At 41.0% G+C, this 22,405-nt stretch overlaps 2 protein-coding genes across 15 annotated transcripts; both read right to left on the bottom strand.

Moving 5' to 3' along the window:
• Positions 1-52: 52 nt before the first annotated feature.
• On the bottom strand, positions 53-15,214 carry LOC111657068 (putative ATP-dependent RNA helicase an3). 13 transcript variants are annotated; one of them, XM_087174759.1, is made up of 23 exons: positions 14,884-15,214; positions 13,273-13,321; positions 12,910-12,957; positions 12,069-12,128; positions 11,612-11,704; positions 11,443-11,514; positions 9,096-9,182; positions 8,507-8,680; positions 8,056-8,191; positions 7,052-7,156; positions 6,855-6,954; positions 6,621-6,756; positions 6,367-6,464; positions 6,176-6,274; positions 5,919-6,079; positions 5,515-5,659; positions 5,276-5,420; positions 4,910-4,960; positions 3,386-3,567; positions 2,596-2,713; positions 2,328-2,481; positions 1,773-1,894; positions 53-1,545 (listed from the first exon to the last, which is right to left on the bottom strand). In XM_087174759.1, exons 1-23 carry the CDS (start codon positions 14,926-14,928, stop codon positions 1,460-1,462), a joined length of 2,466 nt encoding a protein of 821 aa, XP_087030885.1. In that variant the 5' UTR covers positions 14,929-15,214; the 3' UTR covers positions 53-1,459. The 13 variants fall into 13 exon arrangements, with proteins under 13 accessions (XP_087030885.1, XP_087030888.1, XP_087030886.1 ...); XM_087174762.1 differs by having other exon boundaries at positions 8,573-8,680; XM_087174760.1 differs by having other exon boundaries at positions 11,621-11,704.
• Positions 15,215-17,836: 2,622 nt separating this feature from the next.
• On the bottom strand, positions 17,837-22,405 carry nup35 (nucleoporin 35). Of its 2 annotated transcripts, none has more exons than XM_023409038.2 (9): positions 22,105-22,405; positions 20,862-21,029; positions 20,649-20,776; positions 19,710-19,767; positions 19,065-19,173; positions 18,871-18,940; positions 18,514-18,642; positions 18,250-18,384; positions 17,837-18,133 (listed from the first exon to the last, which is right to left on the bottom strand). In XM_023409038.2, the coding sequence occupies exons 1-9, from the start codon at positions 22,115-22,117 to the stop codon at positions 18,056-18,058; spliced, it is 888 nt and encodes a 295-aa protein (XP_023264806.1). In that variant the 5' UTR covers positions 22,118-22,405; the 3' UTR covers positions 17,837-18,055. The 2 variants fall into 2 exon arrangements, with proteins under 2 accessions (XP_023264806.1, XP_023264807.1); XM_023409039.2 differs by having other exon boundaries at positions 20,874-21,029.

Here is a 22,405-nt window from a genome sequence, read left to right as displayed (position 1 = left end):
CCCCCCCCCCCCACCCCACGCGCCTACCCCCTTTGTTCCCCCCTAACCCCAGTGGTCGGAGTGCTGCTCCACCCCCCCTGCTCCGTCCCCTCGCTGTTTTAAATTGATAAACCTCAGTGATCATTCAAATGCCTGTCTCTTAAAGATGAACCATGCCTCCAACGCAGCTTGAAAAGAGAAAACGTTTGTAATTAAGTTAAGCCTGCGACTCAGTTCACGTGTCCTTTCTCCTTGACCAAAAAACAAAACACTTGCAAGCGTAGAATACCATCTGGGCCTCGTGGTTGCCGGTCGATTCAGTAAACACTAACACCCACGCTATGCCCTCCCGATGCTGTGGTCCTTTATGCAGCCATTTTGAACTTCACTTTCAAGATGGCAGGCATTTTTTGTTTTGATACATATTTGTAGAGAAACAATTAAAAAAAAAAAAAAAAAAAAAAAAATTTCAATTTTGCACACACCTGCACCAAAAATGTCTCAAGTAAAAATAAACAAAAAACACCGCCCACTTAATGTAGCTAGCACTTGGTAACATACTAGCTGCCATAACACTGTCAAGTCAATTGAAAAATGTGGAGTAACAAGATCCAGCATTGATTATTCTTGCTTATACCTCAGCGATCGTTGGCACTGAGCTTAATGACTTCTGTGTTTCTTAAGATTACAATAGGAATGGCTATTTTAAAGACTACCATATCCATAAAAAGGAGCCTGTCCAGGATAGAGTGAGCAAAAACAGAAAGAAAACAAATGTAACTTTGTCCCTCGGGACCGTGCGGTTGCTTCACAGAGTGGCCCAGTTTGTATTAGATGTAGTAATGGCTCCATTAGCTGTTTGACTATAGAAAAGGCTACATGATGTTCCTGCGATAAATTTGAAGTTCAAATGGAATCATGACTCCGAGAGCCACAATATCCCAGTGTTTGCCAAGGTTTGATTAAGTCCAAGCTTATTTTACCTTTCTAATATATATATATATTTTTTTTTTTCACCAAACAAAATAACTGTAAAAACAAATTTAGAGCTCTTGGCCATGTTCATCTGGTGAAATGAAAACATAGATTTCCTGTTTAAATTCAAAAGGCACAGTACATTAACATACAAATGATCCTCAGGTTATTCAATTGGTTTTTTTTTTTTTTCCTTCCACAAAAAGAACAAAAATACTTTTAACGATGAAAAGTCCGAGGTTGCTATCGGACAACGCATGTCAGCATCCATGCTCACTCTGAGGTGTGCGAATCTCTGCGGTCTCCGGTGCGTTGCACGTGCTGGTGACTTTCCTTTTGCGTCGTGCTGCACTTCCTTTTTGAGAGAAGCGAATGGCAGAGAACCAGGGTTGGTAATGTACTGTGTGTCAGTGAAGCTACACAGGGAGGGTTGTTATGGTCTGGCTTAAGTTAACATGTGGTTTCCATTGGGTCGGGTTGGCATGGCAACCTACTCCTTAAGCGACTAGTTGCCCCACCAATCCACACTACCAGAGTGGCTGTAGTTTCCTCCGTAGCCGTCGTTGCTGTAGAAGTTGCCACCAAAGCCTCCTGTGAATGGAAAGGTCAGAGGTCAGGTGATAGTTGAGATGCTTTTTAAAATTGTCATTCAATACATTTAAATTAAACTGACACTGGGTCAGCTTTAAAGATATCGCGTGCAATAAGCTCAATATTTGGAACCTGTGGCTTTTATGCAGCAACACGATTCTACAGAGAAGTGTTGACGGTTTCAAGTGAACCACAGATAAAAAGGGCAGAAAATACTGGTTCCTCACCTCCACCAAAGCCACGGTTTCCTCCATGGCCTCCAGGGTTACGTCCTGTACGGTTGCCACTGAAGTTTCCAGAACCACCGGACGTCTGACGGTAATCTCTGGCTCCGAAACCGCCAGAGAACCTAAATAAGACGAGACGAGAACGTGTGTTCATTAGAAAAGAAAAATCCTCAGCAGCAAAACAAGTTACAAAAGTTAAAATGTTTTACATGACAAATTCATGAATCAGCTTATAAAGCCCTGTCCAAGCTGGTAACGTGGTTTAATAAACACGTAAGATTTTCCAGAGCAGACCTACTTGTTGGCCTTGACCCACAATACTTAGTGATGTTGACTGATAAAACTTACTGGGTCTATTCACCATCATCATTTCCAAACATGGTAATCCAGTCATCGACCTCTCCGAGGGAGAGGATATGGTTTATGTTTAAGAGCACATGACAACCTGGTTTGTGAAATGACGTGTAGAACTATCATTAGACTAAAGCTATAAAGACACTCAGGTGTGGCCTGTGAGTTACACCTGACGACGAGGTGGTGTAGTGTGCGACTTACCTCTTTGAGCGTCCGCGGCCTGTGCTCTTGTGCTGGTGCTCGTAGGCCAGGCTCTCAAGCCAGGAGGGAACCTCCTGCTTGGCCTCCACCAAGATGTCCAGCAAGTCTTTGGTTATGTTGCTGTTTTTGTCGTTAAAGAACGACGTGGCCAGACCTGCACAAAACAGAACCGGGGTCAGATTATACAGCCACTTAATTTTTATTAAACGTTACACAACAGGCATCGAAGATATATATATATATAGATATATATAAAAAAGGTTCATACCGAGGTTGCCCACACGTCCCGTACGGCCAATACGGTGAACGTACTCCTCAATGTCACTGGGCAAATCAAAGTTAATGACGTGCTTCACATTGGAGATGTCCAGACCTCTGGCAGCGACCTGCAGAAGTAGAGGAGGAAAAAGGTTGTTTAAATATCAAGTCAGAGTCAAGGGAGAAAACCACTGGGTTCATTTTGTCCACGTTTTTTATTATTAAGCTTGAGTTAATTAGCAACAGCTACGAAAGTCTGCCAACAATGTCCTTCAGCTGAGCCAAAGCCACAGTTTCCTCTGTGACCCAGTTGGCCTGGTTGTTCTCCAGGGAATTTCCAAAATGTCAAAGAGACTTTGTAAACTCAATATTTTGTTTCCTGCTCTTTGACACAGTAACAGTCAGTTTAAATTCAGATAATTAACCAACGTGGATCTAAAATGGAAACGGCTCATTCCTGGTTTTGATAATGTAAATTTCACATTAATCAAAAGGTACATTTAGCAAACTGAAGCAAATGTTTTCATTTACCCAAGAGGAAAAGCATGTGGCTCCCTTTTTTTTTTTATAAATAGATTTTGTAAATTAAATCTTTTAATCTTCATCTTGGAGAAATCATTCTAAATCAGATCTGATCCAGTGTTTAAAGCCCAAAAGTACTCAATATATCAAACCTCTTAAATAATTTAAACAAGGCAAGTCCACAATCTCCTGGTGAAATTCATTATTATTATACACACACACACACACACACACACATACACATATATATATAGTTTAATGATAGTCGTGTCCCTTACAGCTGTAGCCACCAAGATGGGGCAGCGTCCAGAGCGGAACTGGTGCAGAGCTTCCTCTCTGTCTCTCTGGGATCGATCTCCGTGGATGCTGGTGCAGGCGTAGCCCTCGTGGTAGAGGAAGTCTTCAAGAGCGTCGGCTCCTTTCTTGGTTTCCACGAACACCAGAGTCAACGAGTCTTTACCTGTGCAACCGCAAACAAAAGAGGATGAGACCAAAGAGGACGAGGGCAGGATGAAGAGTATGAAAAATTTTTTTTAAAAATAAAATAAAAATAAATTAAAAAAAAAGAAAAGGAAAAGGTGGTGGAAAGAAATCTTTGATAACTGGGAACGGGGCTATAGATGGATATTTGAACCAAAAAGATGGGAACTTACAACTGTCATACTGAAAAAGTTGCAAGTTTATGAAGTAAAAAAAAAAAAAAAAAAAAAAAAAAAAAAAAAAAAATCAAACAACCAACATGAAAACTCAGAGATGGAGACAGGGGCTGCATAAGAAGCTTTTCATTTACTGACAACCCTGGCTTCAGTTTTTCTGCTAGAGATGAGATGAATAACTTAAAAATCTGAATTGTTAAATTAAAATCTAGATATATGGCATTAATGGCTTTTGAAATAAAAATGGCTGAGGAGTGATGGGGAAGGACAGGTCGCATCATTCACAGCTAACCCTGTCACTGTTTTACCAACGCACTCTGGCACAAGCACGGAAAAACAAAGCTACATCCGTCAAAGCTCCATCCTCTCCATTATTAATTAAGCCTGTGAGTTCTTTAAAATCAAAGCCCGGATCCGGCCAATCAGTCAAGCTAAATTTTTGAGGTGGTAACTGGCCACCTACTTCGCCATTTACATGCAGTTGACCCCTCTCCCCCAAGCCTCTTCACCTTGGTTGAATAACGGCCAATTGTGACTTTTTAAATGAGGCTGTCCGTGACATATATTACACATCAGTTTGCTTTTTATAGTGGCAGCTGCACCGGTTACCGTGGAAACAGCACAAAAGCAATGTGTGTTGTTTCTTTGGAGGTAAAGTCAAGTTACAAAACACAGGTCTTTCTACATAATTCAACTTAAAAAGAAAAAAGGAGTGGAATTTATTAGAGCGGTTTAAACTAAGATCTACAGAACCTTGTTGTTGTCGTATGTTCACTGAACAGGTTGGTGCCATTAAACCTGCCACAGCCATCTGACTCATGGAAGCTGAGAGCTCTTTCTATGACAACCGGCCAACACGATCATGTCGAGCCAGCTGACATTAGCGCTGGTGTTGAAAACACACTGCAGCGCTACAAAAGGAACTCCCTTTTCACTAGGTCTATTTGGTGCGAGGCAAAAACGTTGTCGTTGATCCTACAAGCTCTTATTGGAAATGGAAGAAAATGGAAAAAAAAAACAAAAATAATAAAAAACAGAACTGAGGCAGCATGTCAAGCGGGGGGGAGCGGAGGGACAGGATGAGCTGTGGGATGTGATGTTTCTGGCTTGTGGGTCAGAGTGAAGTTATGGTATGTTCACACTTACCCGGTTTCTCTGGGGCCTCTGTCACATTTTCCTGAACCTCACTGGGAATAACTAAGATAAAACCAAACCGGCCAGTAAACGTAAGGCTGCTCAGTACACAACTTTCACAGCTTTAGATCATCATGAGAAGCAAACCCCCTTAAAAAACACGGCATGTGATGTCAGTGCCTCATCACCCCTGCATCACACTGTTTTTAAATCTTATCTTTCTATAAACGAACAACATTTGTTAGCAGAGATGTAGCAAAGTCAATATTAGCTTGATATGGGGCAGACTGACAAACACAGGATGATGGGTTAGAGCCCAATGTGACATTCATGGGAGGAAAAAAAACAAACACTGATTTTTGTGTTTGCATTTCTCACCTGTGGCATTGAGCAGGTCAAGGAGGAAGGACCTCTTGTCTGTCTCCTCCACCCAGACCACTTTCTGGGTGATATTTTCTGAAGTGGAACCGACACGTCCCACTGCCAGGAAAATGTAATCCTCCAGGAAATCACGAGCCAGGATCTATGCAAACAAACGAAACGAAACAGATAAGTACGCAGATATTTATCACATGAAGCAAGACTCTATAAACGCATTGTGACAGCCTCATACACACCTGGATCTCCTTGGGGAAAGTGGCGCTGAACATCATGGTCTGACGAATGCCTTTAGGCGGCATCGTATCCTGCTCCACGATGCGTCTGATCTGGGGCTCAAAACCCATGTCCAACATGCGGTCGGCCTCATCCAGGACCAGGTAGCTGCACAGACACGTCATACTTCATTAAAAAGGTTTATTGTGTTTGTTGTATGTCAATGTGAAACAAGTATCTTTGGGTTTGTGGCGATTTTTCATTATTTTTGGCAATTTTATAAACAAAACAACTAATTGATTAATTGGGAAAATAATATATTAATATTAAAGCCCTAAAAATTACAAAAATAAATACTGGAGTCAGTCCATTTTTTTATTTTATTTTTTTTTTAAACAATCTGAGTGGACCCCTGTGTTATACTGACTTGCAATAGTCCAGACCGATCTTGCCCCTCTCCATCATGTCAACCAGACGTCCAGGTGTGGCCACGAGCAGGTGACAGCCTCTCTCCAAGTCCCTGATTTGCTGACCGATATCAGCTCCTCCGTACACCACGCAGGGACGCACACGAGAGCGATAGGCAAACTAGAAAGATGGAAAAAGAGGAAACGATTAAGCTTCAAGAAGTTTCATTTGATGTAGGGTTGGGTCGATGTTGCCAGCTGGATTCTTGGAGCTCACCTTCCTCGCCTCATCGTAGATCTGCAGGGCCAGCTCTCTGGTGGGAGCCAGAACCAGGGAGATCGGGTACTGTTTACGTCTGCCGTACCTTCCGTTCTCCTGAGGATGGAAGAAATAATGTTTATAGGAACACGTCGAATGGTAACGCAGAATATGTTTAATTACTGTGCCTTCTCTCTTTTCCCCAGTACCTGTCCGTTGTTCTTGGCTGCCTGCAGAGCATCTCCTGGGCCCTCAGTGTAGATCTGACTCAGCACTGGCAGCAAGAAGGCAGCGGTCTTACCAGAGCCTGAAACACAGCAGGGATCAGACACACACTGTTTACAAGATCTAAAACTTAAGGTACACACTGAATGATCCATCAACCCATACTTTCTATTTTAAAAAGATCTGATCTACTTAAAGCTGCCATGTAAACACATTGAGAGTAAGTAGAAAAACTTACCAGTCTGGGCGCAGGCCATCAGGTCTCTCTTAGACTTGATGATGGGGATCGCATGCTTCTGGACTGGGGTGGGGCGAGTGTAGCGACTCAGGGTGATGTTCCCCATTACGATCTCCCCCATGTCCACGTCATGGAACTACAGAATAACCACACGCACCATCAGTATGAGACACAAACTGTCCTGTTACGTCTTTAAATGTTAAAATGATAGATTCAGAATGAGTAGAGACTTACGCTTTCAATGTGGGGCGGGCAGTTGCTTCCAGTGGCCTCAACGGGGATATCATCGTATTTCTCAAAGTTTATCCCAGTGTTGCTTCCAGAGAAAAGCTCGCTAGAAAACAAGGTGTGAAAAGTTTAGCTGAAATGCAGACACAAGATGGCCGACAGTTTAGTTTTGTTGTAATTTTTGTGAGCAGAATCGGTCTTACTGTTCCAGGCGCTCATTGGGAGCAGTGGGCTTGGACCAATCGTCGTCTCTGGAGTCCTCCACCCAGCGACTGTTTCCTCCGCCCGCAAAACCCCCGCGCTCATATCTGCGCACAACAACATGAGTCTGTAAGCCACGTTTCATTCCTCAGAGCAAAAACAAAAAGCGGCAAACTATGCCAGGCAGATGTCGGTGTCTGAAATAGCTTCAGCAAGCTAACAGCTAAACTGAATAAGCTAGTAGCTCAGCAGATAGCAACATATTTCAGGAGAAATCTGTAAAATGTGGATACAAGTGCTAAACTTGGCACAAATCCTTTTCATAAAACACGTTTTAGATAGTTCAAGATAGCCTCCATTTCCAAGATGGCTGACATTTCTGGCAAGGTAATGTCTTTTTGCAATAAATTCATCCTCAATTTTACTATATTAATGATCTAGATGTCAAATCAAACATTTTACCAATGTATAAGGTGAAATATAGGAAAAAAGAAAAACCTGCGACCATTTTAAGTTTACCGACATTTTACAAATTAAAAGTCCCGCTGAATTAGAACAATCATAGCGAGGTACAGGAAAATGTCACCATAAATACACTTTACTCAAAATATTTAACTGGCATTAGGAATCAACATCCTCACAGTTGAAAACATAAGATTCAATTGCAATTCCCAAATCATCCAATTCTGTCCAATGGGTAGAACTATGTAATTATGTAAAATATGTATTTCATATGCCAGAAATGGCATCCATTTAGGAAAATAGTCGCCTTTTGAAATTTCAAGTAATGGGATTTTTCAACTAAATGGCCTCAGAGGGATCAACACACCAATTTTATTCCTTGTATCCACATTTGAAAGATTACTACAGTTACCTGAGGCACTACTGGTTAGTAAAAAATAAAGCAATGGAAATGTTCACTATCACAAAATAAAGACACCATTAAGATGTTGTATTAAAACAAACAAAGCACTGTATATTATTAAATGTGACAGTGTTTACAGACCTTCCTCTTGAGCCTGCCCCACGGTCATTGAAGAAGGTCGACTTGGACCTATCATTTCGTCCCCCAAAGCTGTTGTAGGCAGCGTCCCTGGGAGCTCCTCCCCAGTTGCCGTCTTTGTTCTCGTAATTGCCAAAACCTAGAATGAACAGATAAATACTGTCATTGATATTATTGGATTTTTTTTTTTTTGCAAAGCTGCGAGAAGTCATCACGTTCTTACCAAAGGCGGAAAATGGTCTTTCCTTTTTTTTAAAGAAAAATGCCATTAGCCGTTTTAAAAATCACCACGTTATTTCATCCTAAATTAAACCCAGTAACAGGACTCTGATATATTATAACAACTGCATGGATAAACAAGGGTGGGGGAGGGTTGAGTTAACGTCTAAAAACTACACTGTCACCACTCTATAGCTAGAGGCAGATATTTTAAGGCACGATAGGATTTCCCCACCTGCATTTTGTAATGGTTGATTAAACGAGCCTCCACCCCTGTTACCACGGTAGGCACCACGCCCACCTCTATCATTGCGAGGGGGTCCACGCCCTCCGAAGCTCCCGTTGGAGCGGTTGTCGTGGTAACCATTCACAAATCCATTGCTGCGTCCGCCGTCCCATCCAGGTGAGTCTTCACGAGGAGACAAAAGGACATGCAGAATGAGAGTCTTGCCAGGAGAAAACTCTGAACATATTAGTGTCAGTAAGCAAGTAGAAAATCTGACTGTGCTTATAGAGACTTTGCGTGCTGACCTGCCTTCAGCCTAATTCACTAACAGGTGGGATACAAGCAGCTTTATAATAATAGACTAGAAACTGGACTGAAATATGCTGCAACAACAGTTGTGTCATGGGTCGAGTTAATGTCGTCAAGTGGGGGAAAGTGAAAAGCAAGTTCTACATCTGAATAAGAGAATGGATGCAGAGAAATCAAAGCACTGTGAAATATCTAACTTTTTAAAGAAGACACTGGCTTTGTTAGAAGGATGACTTCTCTGTACCAAGACACCTACTGAGCCCTGCCTCTGCCTGTATGGGACATTTACCACAACGATCTGCCCAGCTTTGGACACTGGCTGTGTCATCGTTCCCATCGGAGGCCACACTGTTATCAGTGCAGGCTGAGGATGAGGCTGGTGGGAAGGGGGGGAGGGACAACGGACAGTTAGCACCGCCAAGGTGAGGCTTGCTACGCAGCTGATGCTTTGCAACAACAGCATCAAGGGGAAGAGCGGCTGCACAGATCTAGTCTCAGATTCGTCTTTGCTTTGAATGAGAGTTGGTTCAGCCAAACGGGGGCTGATTCTAGATCTGTGGCGAAAATCATAACTCGTACCTGTCGGCGAACAGGTAACTGCATCCACCATGATGCCCACCTTCAAGTAAGCACAAGGAAAAGCCTTGTAATGCTTCACACAGGCACACACTGATCTATGTGCTGCACACCAGTCCACAGCTCGGACAAGTTAAGATGTCCCATGGTTTTTTGTCTCCAATATCGTTCTGAGTAAATAAATTCAGAGGAAATGCAAAACGCCTACTGTCCAGTATTTTCTGAACAAGCTCACAACTTACTGTGCCCATGGTGACAAGATAAGGATGTTGGTCAGTTCAGTGAGTAATTAGGGTCTCAGACAAATCTGCTTTGCAATCAAGAGAGGGAAGTTAAAGTAATTATTTCTATTTCAGAAATGTGGCGTTCCGACATCTTCCCAGTTTCACTGTCGCTTCCAACCGTTTACCACACTGAACTTTTTAAAAAGTAAAGTTCAAATGTATTTTGTATTTTTTTAAATTACTACAAAATTAGCAATAGGATTTGTGGTAGAATTTAGTCACTCAGACTCGTATCAGACAAAAATGATGCATGTGCCCCCAGAGCACACCATGCAGCAGTGTCTGAGCCTAACGTTCTGCAACAGCAATGCAGATAACCTCAGTTCACGTCAGACCACCAAGTACAAACAAGGCTAAATAACAAAACAATGCAAACTGCATCTTGATCAAAAAGCTCGCTCTTAAAAATCAAGTAAAAATGCTGTAGTAGCCAGGAGTGATGCATCATGGCTAACAAACATGAAAGCTGTAGTAGAGAAATAATTCCCCAATTCGAAGCAATGTTGAATTCTCCAGATTTGTTATGCAAGCTGTGATATTTGAACAATGAGGAAATAACTGAGAAATTTCACAACTACTTCATGTATAACTATCTTAATTTTTGGTAAAAACAAAAAAACATTAGTATGAACCTGTAATTACTGATTTTGAAAGACTAAAAAAGCCAAGACAGTTTGGGAATTTCAATCCTTCAAAGTACAAGCTACAGTGATTCAGTGAATCCCACGTCTCTTGGAAAAGGAGAATACGTCCCCTCCTACAGTCTGACATAGTTCAGTCCTGATGCACCCCCTTGCCCTAACCTTGATCATGCCACAAGGTCTGCCAGACTGCAGACTCTACAGATGCTTGTGCAACAACCCAAGCCTGCTCAACTTCAAAAAGACCACATGTCGCCAAGGTAAAAATTATCTTTGATAACCTGCCCGCCTCAAAGAGAACAATTCCCGTACATTATCATCCATTAAATGCTGAGTACATGCCAGCTAAGGATTGTTCTACTGATCGTTCAGTCTCAAATGCCAAAGAAAAAGGCCAAGGAGAAGCAGTCTACTTTGAAATAACCTCAGAGAAACAAAGATCCCTTTCAGACAGAAGCTACAGGTAAGGAGTATTCAGTCATGTGCCAAGGAGCGGCGAGTGTTTGCAGGTTTCTCTTCCACCAGTACATTTAAATGTTATTTCAACTTCACACCAGAGAGAAGTATTTTTTAAAAGGAGTGGTCAGTTGTTGGAAGAAAAGCCTGCACACACAGCAGTGTTCATTAATCCCACTTAGTATGTCGTAGGCAGACAAAAGACCCCAAGGTCTATAAAGGACTTGAAAGAAGAACAGAGAGTCGTTGTTAATGAGTGGGATTGAATGATGCCAGTGCAGCAATGCACTCAAAATTTCAGTCTCTCTGCAAAATAAAATCCCAGCTTTGATTTCATGACTGTGACTCAGATGTTAAAATGGTATAAAAAAGGCTGGACAATGTAATAAGTGAACAGGTCTTAGATCATTGTTTCACAGATAGAGTCTCGTTATTAGTAAGACAGTCACACTAGTGATGCAGTGCAGAGTCTTTAAAAAAGGCACCATCACCATGCATCATAAGCAACTTCACTTGCAAGCTGTGACAAACGCTGTGTTAGGCCAAGATTTCTGCTGCATTTTCTTTTTCAAGTGACCAAGGGCACGATCTGATTACGCCCCAGTGTTCAGCTTTATACAATATGAAAACTCTGCCAACAAGTAGATGGCATGGCATGCAGGTAGAGGTCAAGGTATACCACATCTGTTTCGCCAACCCCCACTGTAGGCATGGTAAAAGGCAAGCTCTTGAGAGGCCAGTCTTGGGTAACCTGAGCAAAGGTAGGGAAGCAGGCTATAAAAAGACTCACCCATGATTACTGGCTCATGCAGTATGAGTGTTGGGCTCGACTTAACACTAATAGTTACCAATCTTACAGTCATCCCATCCTGAAGTATAGTTATTTCTGTGCCTTTGCTGACACTCTGCCTGCCATGGTTGTGGGCACTGCTTAAAAGAAACTTGGGGGGGACAGTGCAGGTGAAATATAGGGGGAAAAAGTCATTTTAAATGAAGCTATCATATGCCTCAAGAGATTAAAATCTCAACTCACTGTGGTAAAGAAGAGCATTAACCCATCAACCTTAATGTTACATCTAATTTGCCCTTTACCTATAAGATGTTTCTCATTTTAAAGTGCAAGCATCCCAGCAGAGAGAAGCACATCAATTAATCATGGGCCCATCATTAAGTTTACCGTGCATGTATATAGGTCTGACCTAACCCTCCCCCCCTTCGCACTGGCTTTGCTGGTGTGTAAAATGGCTATTTCATGCATCTGGAAATGCAGGTTGCCCTCAGCGAAAGCAGACAGAAGGGACTTACAGAGATTTACTGGTGCCACTGAATAACCGCACTGTCTACCAGCGGAATAAGCATTTCCTGCTGTGGAATAAGAAAACAGTAAAACGAGAAAAAACGTCAAGTGTGCAATGACACAGAACCATGTTTCCAAGTTTTTTTTTTTGTTTTTTTTATATAAAATTACCTGACTTAATGTCAGGCACAACATGTGTCTTGATTTAAAGCCTTTAAGAGGCTAAACAAGTACAGGAAGGAAAAAAAACAACTTACAACTACCTCCAAACCACCTCAACCTAGCTACAAAAACATTGTTAAAAGTCTACAGATGATAAAAACCACCAGCCCACCCACCCTCCACATTTCCCTTTATCAGAGCAGCCAATAGCTAGCACTCCTCTTTTTTCACGTGAGACAGAAAAAAGATTACCTATGAAATTAGTTACTGAAATGTCAAACTGAGTTAGAGAGGTTTGAAATTTGCCCCATTCTCTTACTTATGAGGAGTCTGGGGCGAGAATTCGAGACTATGGCCGTTTTTGCAGTCCCACTTGCCCTACTTTATCCGTGCCAAAATAAGCTATCGTGTACAGACACAGAAAGCCCTTTCGACACGGCTTTCTCTCCTCATTCTGTACACATGTTAAAAATAAGACAAGTGTCCTCAATGGTCCTGATGGTCTGAAGTGCGGCAGAACCAGAAATAAATATAGTCTGGTTAACGCCTCACCAATAAAAATTTTTTTCTCAATTGTGCTTGCTTTTACCATGCTCTGATGGGGTTTTATCATCAAGAACACCACAAGTCAAACCTGTGTTGAGGGTCCGAATGTGGCTCAGCAGGTGACTGTTACACTCAACTCACCATTTTTGGAAGCATCTTTGTTCCTCAAGTGAGGTGGAATGTAACGCCCTAGATGGAGGGGGAAAGAAAACAGTTAAACACTAATTTACTAAGACTAAGCTATGAATACTTATACAAAAAAAAAATCACTGTTACGATAGAGTATTTATAATTTATAATCAACTCTAAAGACCTTCCAATAAAACCTCAAAAGATAAACACACTACAAAAAAGAATATCCTTGCTTGTTTTGTAAAAATTCATGTTGCAATTGTACATTCGTAACTTGGATGTAATCAATACCCCATATTATTGATTTTTTTTTTTAAATAAAAAATTTCATGAGATTTTACATTGACATGTTAAGTCTGTTGTATTACTTACTGCCAGTTCCTCCGCCTTGTCCGTCAGAGTTCAAGTCTAGGGCAGCAAGCTGAAAGAAAAATTTTTTTTAATTGAAATCAGGTGATCATACAACTAAAAGTCTGGTAAAACACAGTACTATGTCTTTGAAATAACAATTTTAAGCAATTATCCAACTACAGGCGCATCGATTAGTCTCAATTAATTTGTTGCTCGACAGAAAAATAATCTGCTATAATGTTTAGAACGAATAAAAAATAGTCTTTAGAGTCTGTCATTTAAAAGTGACAAATATTTGCAGGTTCCATTTTGTCAAATGAGAGGGTTTGAAGCTTTATCTTTGTTCTAAATGGCAGTAAACTGAGCATCTTTGGGTTTGAGACGGTTGGTCAAACAAAAATACCTTACACTGTGGGAAATTATAATAATTCTTATATATTATGGACAAAGGGAAGAATAAAAATAACTCAGATTAAAGGATGGGTTCACAATTGTTCCAGATCCATCTTGAAACAGGGTTGGCTTGCTGTATTCATTCGCAAAGTTCAGCCTGGGACATTTACAGATTGATTCTTAGTGCATTTTGATGGCAGACTAAATCCACAGTCCTCATTCTGACTGTGTGAAACAAAAAGGAGGAACTTTTACACTAATAAGACTTTAACTTTGGCTGATATCCACTTGGTTTGTGTAATGGAGACTGATGAAGCCTCATATAAGCGTCACATAAACTTTGGTAAATATAGAGGCCTGAATTTTCCCATCACCTCCATTACAAACGCAGGAACAAGTAAACAAGTAAAACTTATTTCAATATTCATATGCACCCTCTTAATATTTTAGGACATTATTCAAAGTTATGAACCTATCCTTTAATAATGGAAATCAATAGTTACAGAGCTACTATTCAATATCTTAGTTGGACAGTTGGACATGGACTGAGCAAATGTACAAAACAGGATCACTCCTATAATTTTGCTTATTAAAACTGGCCTGGTTTATCCAACAAGCGACATGGCAAGCATGGCACAACCATTAAATAGGAAAACACCGACAAATTAAAATGGCAAAAAAAAATAAATAAATAAAATAATCTTTAACACTAGCAGTCAATAACCGTATACAAAGGTATGCATCCTGAACGATTTATAAAGTTGAGAGAATTGCATTACAGAAAGGTTAATGGTCGCTATAAACCGTTGCCAACATTTTTTCCTGCGCCACGTTTCAGGTTGAGAAGGCCCAACATTAGCCGGGCTAACTTCGTAGGATACCGGCCGGGTCGCAAATGTTGGTTAACCCTCATAAATTTCCATTAATTGCAGTAACATTTCACAAGACGCGAATGACGTTTTATATTTAATTGTGTTTAAAGTCGCTGTTAACCATTTAAAAGAGTGGTACACGCAGTTAAAAAAAAGCTTGTTAGTTCGGTTTTCTGGCACAACGTAGTGACGAGCTCCGCCATCACAATCTTCTCTACGGCGACATCACCACCTCCATTTTACCCAGCCGCAGCGTTAGCTTAGCTCGCGGCTAGCTACTCTTTCCCTGACGAAACTACATGTGCGTAACGGAAAAAAAATCATCACATTTCTATGAGGAAAAAACAAACAAGTTAGAAGTACTTACCTGCTGATCTAGACCGTGTGGATTATCAATGACCACATGACTCATAACTAAAGAGAGTAGTGGGGGATTATTTCTGAAGAGAAAGGATTTTCTTTGTTAGCACGACCGGCTATCCTGTACGTTAACTTAGCTTTCCTTTTTCTGTATAAATTTACGACCTTGAGCCAACGGTTACTTATAAAGTTAGACGATTACGTTTACTTTAAATAAATAAAACTACGTTGTTTGTTATAAATATAAATGCCGTTCAAGTTTCCAAATGAAATGATGGCTGTGGCGCTGTTGAACAGATACCCCCTCCCGGCAGGCTTGACCGTGGTGGAATGAGACACCGAGCGCTCAGGTAGCGCGAGATATCGTCTCTGTAACCTCAGGCCAGCGGGTTGTTGGACGAGATATCGCGATGTTTCTACACGCCTCGGATTGGTTTCGCCGTCAGCGGCATAAGCAGACACATGAAACCGTTCATTAAGGTTGTGTCATTACCGTAATGCATAACTGTGTCTTTAAAAGACCAGGAAGCGAAACTTAGATATTTTTATGGTTCTAAGGAAAACAAACAAACACACAAATAAAGAGGCAAAACAAGCGCAAAGAAACACAAAAGACCTGCAAAAGAGATGCAAAATGACACTAAAGTGATGCAAACTTACCACAAATCGACTATAAAGACAAGCAAAACAACTACAAAATGCAAAACGACATCAAAGAGATGAAAAATTACTACAAACTGACAACATATAGATTGAAAATTACCACAAAGAGTCACAAACCAGCTACAAGGAGACACAAAATGACCACAGAGAGATGCAGAAGGTAAAATAAAAAGATGCAAAATAAAAATATGCACAATCACTACTATAAGAGGTAAAGTGACCCCATAAAGACACAAAAAGACGACTAAAGCAGAACTCCATAAAGATATGTAATGCAAAATGACAACAAAGTGATATCAACAAACAAAAGTTTGGGTATTTTGCTTTTATATAGGAGCCATAGTGGGAGTTTTATAGAACATGTGTCCAGGCTTTCACTGTCTCATACTCTGTCCACGACAAGGATGCAGATCAGAGAGGCCTATATGTTGTGTATATATATATATATATACACTATTCTATATATATTGTATATATACTGTATATTTACAAAAAGGTTTCCCCAAGTTGCTCAAAATGGGACATGTGACATCTGGAGTGGCTGGCCATCATATGGTTTCAAATGTCTTTCTAAGGTCAGGAGGGTCAAGCATAAGCTCAGCCAAAGCCTTCCCCCACCCCCCTTCTCTTCCACTCACCCCCCTCCTCTCTCTCTCTGTCTTTTCTCTAGCAGTGCGCCTTCTGTTCAGAGTACAGTCCAGCCTGTGAGGCCTGCTCTCGTCATTTATCCCCTGCTGTACGCTGCAGCAGGAGAGTGAGGGCTGAGGGGACCATATGTTGCTGGGATAAGGTACACCAGAGGTAATTGGTTACTAGGAGAAAGGTCAGCTGGTGAGAGATTTCTGAAATGACTTACGATGAGTGAGACTGAGGCCTAGAAATCCCCCCTTTAACTCTGCCTCTAAGACATCCCTCCTCACGTAAACTTAATTGTGGCCTCCAAGTACATGTTTACAAGCCCTGCTGCACTTTGATACATGCTTCTACTAAAACCAGTCATTATTTATACTGAAGTACAAGTATAAGGTACTTGTACTTTAGTATTTCCATTTTCTGCTACTTTATACTTCCAATCCACTACATTTCAGAGGGAAATAATATACTTTTTACTCCGCTACATTCATTTTATAACTTTAGTTACTTTGCAGATTCAGATTAACAACATTCATTATTACAAGAAATGACTTTATTTATCACAGCTGGTTATAAAGTAGTTACAATTAGTCCCACCTTTACAAGCTGCAACATTAAAGTGAGGCACACATGAATGTACTAGTAATTAATGATAATCAATACATCAGTGTGAAATAAATACTTTAAGTATATATTGATGCTAATACTGTTGTACTTTTACACTCTGGTATTGCTACGTGTGTGTACTGTATTTTTATATATATGTATGTGTGGGTTTTATTCACGCCTAAAGTACATGCATCATGCATCAGCTCGATTTCTCATCAACCATTAGTCATCCAGTGTATTTCCATACGGACATCACAATCGACAGGCTGCACCTCACTGCTCCAAATATGTTGCTCAACTTGTTACCAAACTGACAGAGCAAATGTTAGGTGGAGACTAATTACATAAACCTGTGATGTTCATTATGTAATGTGTTTGGACTGAATATAATTTTACCTTTCTGTAGCTTCTGCTTTTTTTTCTCTAAAACACTTGAACTCTAGATTTTTACTTGTTAATCACATTTCAAATATTCCCAACACTAAATGTTTTAACAGACTTTTTAACGTGTGCTCCACAGTCTCGACGTTTGGACTCGTGGCTCCATCTGCTGGACAATATCATATTTCACACTTTGAGTTCAAACAGCTGATCTACAGTAGGCGTACTTTTGATCTGAGTCAGTTTCTAACAGGTTTTGTGCTGCTTAGTTTCAATAACAGGAAATCTGGCTACAGCATACAATGATAACAACAGTACTCTCACAATTTGAGTAAACAGTTTGTGTATTTCCTGTTTAAACATTAAGACATGGAAGTTTGGTGTGGAACTGGTCTGCACAGAGCCCTGACCTTTCCATCTCCACATGAGATCACACAGACTGAGAGCCTGACCTCATCGTCAACATCAGTGTTGGACCTCACTGATGCTGTTGTGTCTGAACAGGAAATCCCTGCAGCTGGTTCAACATGTCGTTGAAAAGACTGAAACCAGAAGAGTGGAGGTTCGTTAGAGCAGCGCGAGTGGCCACAGACTTTTGGCCATGTCATGTGACAGTGCCACCGTGTGGCTGCTGAGAGAACATCACCCCTGAATGAAACTTCAGCTTTACTGAATTCAAACCATTGACAACTTTATTGAAACAGAGACAGTAAAAAAAATACAGATTATAAAAGAGAGAGAGAAAGAAAGAAAGATTCTTCACCTCAGCGCACACACTCACTCACACACACACTCATCCACACAATCACATACACAGTGTAGTGAATCAGTTTATCCATCGGTTCTCCTCTCTCGTCCGGGGCTGCAGGTATCCCATGATGCACTGTGTGATGTCACCAGCCAAACATGTACTCCATCGCTTTGGAAACAAAGCTGTCATCCTTCCTGGGCGTCTGTCTGTCTGCTACCACCTGAAGACGGACACACGGGTTTATTTCTAAAGTCGACCAGCAGCTGTTTTTGTTGAACCCAAAGCTAATGCAGATTTTCAAGTAGAGCCAGAGTGAGGTCAGAGGTCAGAGGTCACCTGGTAGTCGTTGCTGGAGCTCCTGTAGGCGGCGCTGAGCGGTCTGATGGCCGAGCGAGGAGTGGAGGGGAGGGCGGAGGAGGAGAAGGAGGAGGCGAGGGGAGAGGAGACGGCTTCACTGCTGTCCATCACGCTCTGAAAGAGAGAGAGAGAGAGAGAACGTCACTGCTGCTCGGTTCAGGCTCCAGTGTCACATGATGTGAAGAACCAATCAGATGGCAGAGAAGCGGACAGACACACAGGTAGATAAAAACAGGTACTGACCTTGTCTATACACGGCTTCACTCCCACCATGATGGCGTCCCCAAACACTTTCCCATCCTTAGACAGAGCTTTCCTGGCCTGAAGCCTGGACTGATACTGAAGGTGCATCCAGTTACCAGGCGACGCCATCTGTCAATACATCATCAATACATCTATCAATACACCTGTACAATCTGAGCTGTGTGTGCTGAGCTTGTGGACACCGATTCAGACACATAAACTCTGATCTCAGTCCAACACTTCCTCCTCACTGGGATCATTCTTATCGAAGTTATGAGGCTGTAAATGTTAAACATTAACTTTTTAATTCTTAATGGAGACGTTCAAAAAAACGCCATCATCCTGTTTTTGTCTCACCATGTGTTTGAGGATGTTCCCGTACTGAGCGAACTGCAGCAGGATGTATGAGGCCGAAGCTGGAGGGAAACTAACACACACACACACACACACACACACACACACGCACACAAACACACACAAGATGAATATTACATTCACACTATCTTCAACAGTAGGTCAGTATTATTGACTTTGTTTAGAAATGAAAATACCCAAACACAGTGACCCAGGTCTGGTCCAGCTGATCGTCAGATGACAAAGACTCTCCCTGACTGTAGAAGGGATCCACCTGAGCTGGAGACAGACACACCTGCTGCACACCTGGAGACAGAGACAGGTAGGATGAGAGATTAGAACATTATAGCCGGCATAAAAGTTGACTTTATGATACAACAGCGGTATTGGATTGCATTAAATTGAACAGCTGTACCTAATAAAGTGATCACTGAATGCGTTTACAATAAGGCAGCAAAAAAATACAAGTGAGACATTCTTAGTATTCCCTGTATATTGATTAGAGCCAGACCGATATATTGGCAGGTTGACAATTTGGCTGATGTTAGCGTACTGTATGTATCTGTGTATTTGTTAATATTAGCAATTCTTTAAAAACAAATCTAAAGGTTTATGTCAAAAAACAGGAACATCTGCTGATATACAGTATTTTTCTTTTTTAAACTCTCAAATCCCTGTGTTGCTAAAGAGTCACTGCCCCTCCCTCCTCCTGGAAAGAGACAAACACAGGCTGTTGATACAATATTGGAAGAAAACAACTGTCTGGCAGGAGTATCGGTGTCAGTACTAATATCAGTGATACAACAGCTAGCAGCACCAGTAGTAATAGTATCAGAGTGTACCTGTTCCTGGAGTTGCAGCCTGACGTGCAGACAGAGGAGACTGCATAACTGGAAAGGACTGAAGAGAAAGAAAGAAAGAGAAAAAGAAAGAAAGAAAGGAAGAAAGAAAGAAAGAAAGAAAGAAAGAAAGAAAGAAAGAAAGAAAGAAAGAAAGAAAGAGAGAGAGAGAAAGAGAGAGAGAGAGAGAGAGAGAGAGAGACTCGTTCATTCTCTGTCCTAATTGGTTCTTTTTAAACTATTATTAAGTATGCTTGTTGAAGAAGTGCTCTGCTGTGCAAAAGGATGATCAAGTAATAAGCATATTAACATTCGTTCTATTCCTTTACTCATTAAAGGTGAGTCATATATATGGTACACAGTACAAATGGTATATTCATAATAACAAAATCAGTTGGTATTTTGGTGATTCAGTGCTACGCTGTACAAATGTAAACTTTGTCCATTCGTTCAAAATCCAATAATTCAATAAAAAGATCTTTGTGAGAAAAAAAACCTCCTAAGCAGTTTCCTCTCTCCACCTACTTTACAATTACTCTCATGAGCTTTTTACTCACTGCACTTACAGTAACATGAGTAAATATTTAACTTAGCTAAATTTAACCCAGTGTCATTTTCTCCTCCTTGGCTTCTCTGCTCTGTGTGGTAGAATCCAACGCACTAATTTTACCCCCTGGTTTCGTCAAGGACCAATAAAACCACCAATCTGAAAACTGGTCTGGGTTCTTAGTCATTTCAGAACTGGGTTTCGAGGTTCATCACTAGAATCATTGCTGGTGCAAAAAGTGTAAGGTTTTGTTTGTTATCCTCGGCATCTTGCAAGTTCTGTATCTTTTAATAAGATCATTGTGATCAAACATCAAATATCTGTACTCATGGAAACTCTCTGCCTGAGCTCCATCTCCTGCAGCAGGTTAGGAGTGACAGCACCTGTGTACTCACCTGCCTGTGTGCATTAAGGGGCGTCCCTACAGTCATTAAGTCTTCATGGATACTGCGGATAGGTGGGGCTCCACTTTTATCCTTGGGTGTGGGGACAACGGGCTGAGGGGCCGAGCCCCCTCCTCCTCCTAAAATGTAAGACAACACAAACTAAAAATCTACAGAAAACACAACAATCAGCTGATCTGCAGGTGAGTGTATCGTCCTGCTGACCTCGGTGCGTACCTGTGCTCTCCACGATGGGCATGGCCAGGCTGAAGGGGCGGGGCTGGGGGGTAGCTGGAGCTGGCAGGTCACCCATCAAGAAGCCAGGCAGAAACTGAGCTCCAGAGGTCGCCTTAGGAGAGGTGGGAGAGCCCAGGGTCATCGGTTCATTTCCCACTGAAAGGCAGTGGGACAGTTAGACTGGTTTGAGACAAGTAGTCACCATCAGGTCTGAATCAATTTCAGGTCAACAATTATTAATTACAGATAAAGCCTGGGAGCTGAGATGCTCATATGTAGCAGGAGATTTACTGTAAGTTTCTCCTACTTTAAATAATGCATCGACCATTTGTGAAAAGCATGGAAGCTGGAAGGAGCAAATTATTGGCATTTTGATTATTAAAATAGCTAACGATTAATTTCCTATCAATTCACTAACCAATTAATCAGCTAAACATTTCAACTCTAATATAAATAAATTAAAAATTAGCTCCATGTTTGTAATATCCACAGTTAACAGCTGCAACATTAAAGTGATGTAAATATTAATGTATCAATGATAATAAATATAACTCATTAATATAAAATACATTATTATTCTGAAATGTGCCATTTTGTATTATGAGTACTTTTACTTATGGTACTTTAAGTATGTTTAGATACCAATTCTTTTTTACTTTTACTTGACTAAAATTCTAAATGCACAGTATTTTGCAGGATTCACCCGAGATAAACTTTAGACATTTTAAAAACCACACAGGATGTGTTTTAATACCCGTTTCATAGTCATACTGACCTCGGAATGAAAGGTATCAATGACAACCAGCAGGGATATTAAGTTAAAATATAATAAAAAGAATTATTTTTCAAGTGTATGGATTCACTGATATTTAGATCACATTTTAGTCAGCACCTCTGAGCTGTACATAATTATACTTCCTATCAATTTTATATGGAAACTGGAGTTAGAAAGACTTTCAGACCTACACACACTATGAATGCAGGACCTTTGCTTGTACTTTTACACTGTGGCACTTCTACTTTTACTTAAGTAAATGAACTTTGAACTTATTCCACCAATGGTGAGCGTGAGAAACACTTTTCACACATTTCACCACCATGTTCTGTAACACCAGAAATAAATACGACTGTGCGCGGCTAACGCTGAGCTAACAGTTTGTCATAGCAGACAAATGATTAATAAAAATACACATAAAAACAGCAGATAAAGACTTTATGAAACTCAGGTTACCTTGTAGCTCCATCTCTGCTTCGTTACTCTCTGGCCGCGATTTTCAAAAGTAGGAAATGACGCCAGGCAAAGGGCTGGCTAGCTGGCTAACGCTGCTAGCAAAGCTAACTGAACTGTCACTATAACTTAATGTTACTGAAAAGTCTGCTTCACTGGAGCTGAACCTTAACTCATACCATCCAAATAGTTCAACTTTAGCGGGTTGGAATCAGATTTTTCGGCCCGTTTGTGTTTATTTTCAGGATTCAGTGCCGCTCATGGGACGAGCTGCCTGGTGATCTGAAGGCACCGCAGCTAACAG

Source organism: Seriola lalandi, unplaced genomic scaffold (assembly GCF_002814215.2).
Source record: "Seriola lalandi dorsalis isolate HSWRI2012SDOR001 ecotype SW California unplaced genomic scaffold, Sedor1 jcf7180002054382, whole genome shotgun sequence".
NCBI lineage: Eukaryota > Metazoa > Chordata > Actinopteri > Carangiformes > Carangidae > Seriola > Seriola lalandi.
The sequence above is the reverse complement of the archived record's forward strand: the minus strand, read 5'-3'. Positions and strand labels throughout refer to the sequence as shown.

Bases quoted from the DNA above. Each gene is read 5' to 3' on its own strand.
- LOC111657068 (XM_087174759.1), bottom strand. From the start codon at position 14,928: ATGAGTCATGTGGTCATTGATAATCCACACGGTCTAGATCAGCAG. The intron at 11,515-11,611 runs GTAACTATTAGT...ACCTTTGCTCAG, and splicing joins ATGGGATGACTGTAAGATTG to GTTACCCAAGACTGGCCTCT. The intron at 8,192-8,506 runs GTGGGGAAATCC...TGTTCATTCTAG, and splicing joins TCAACCATTACAAAATGCAG to GTTTTGGCAATTACGAGAAC.
- nup35 (XM_023409038.2), bottom strand. The intron at 19,768-20,648 runs GTGAGTACACAG...CTTTCTCTTCAG, and splicing joins CCCTTAATGCACACAGGCAG to TCCTTTCCAGTTATGCAGTC. The intron at 18,134-18,249 runs GTGACCTCTGAC...GTCCGTCTTCAG, and splicing joins GCTCCAGCAACGACTACCAG to GTGGTAGCAGACAGACAGAC.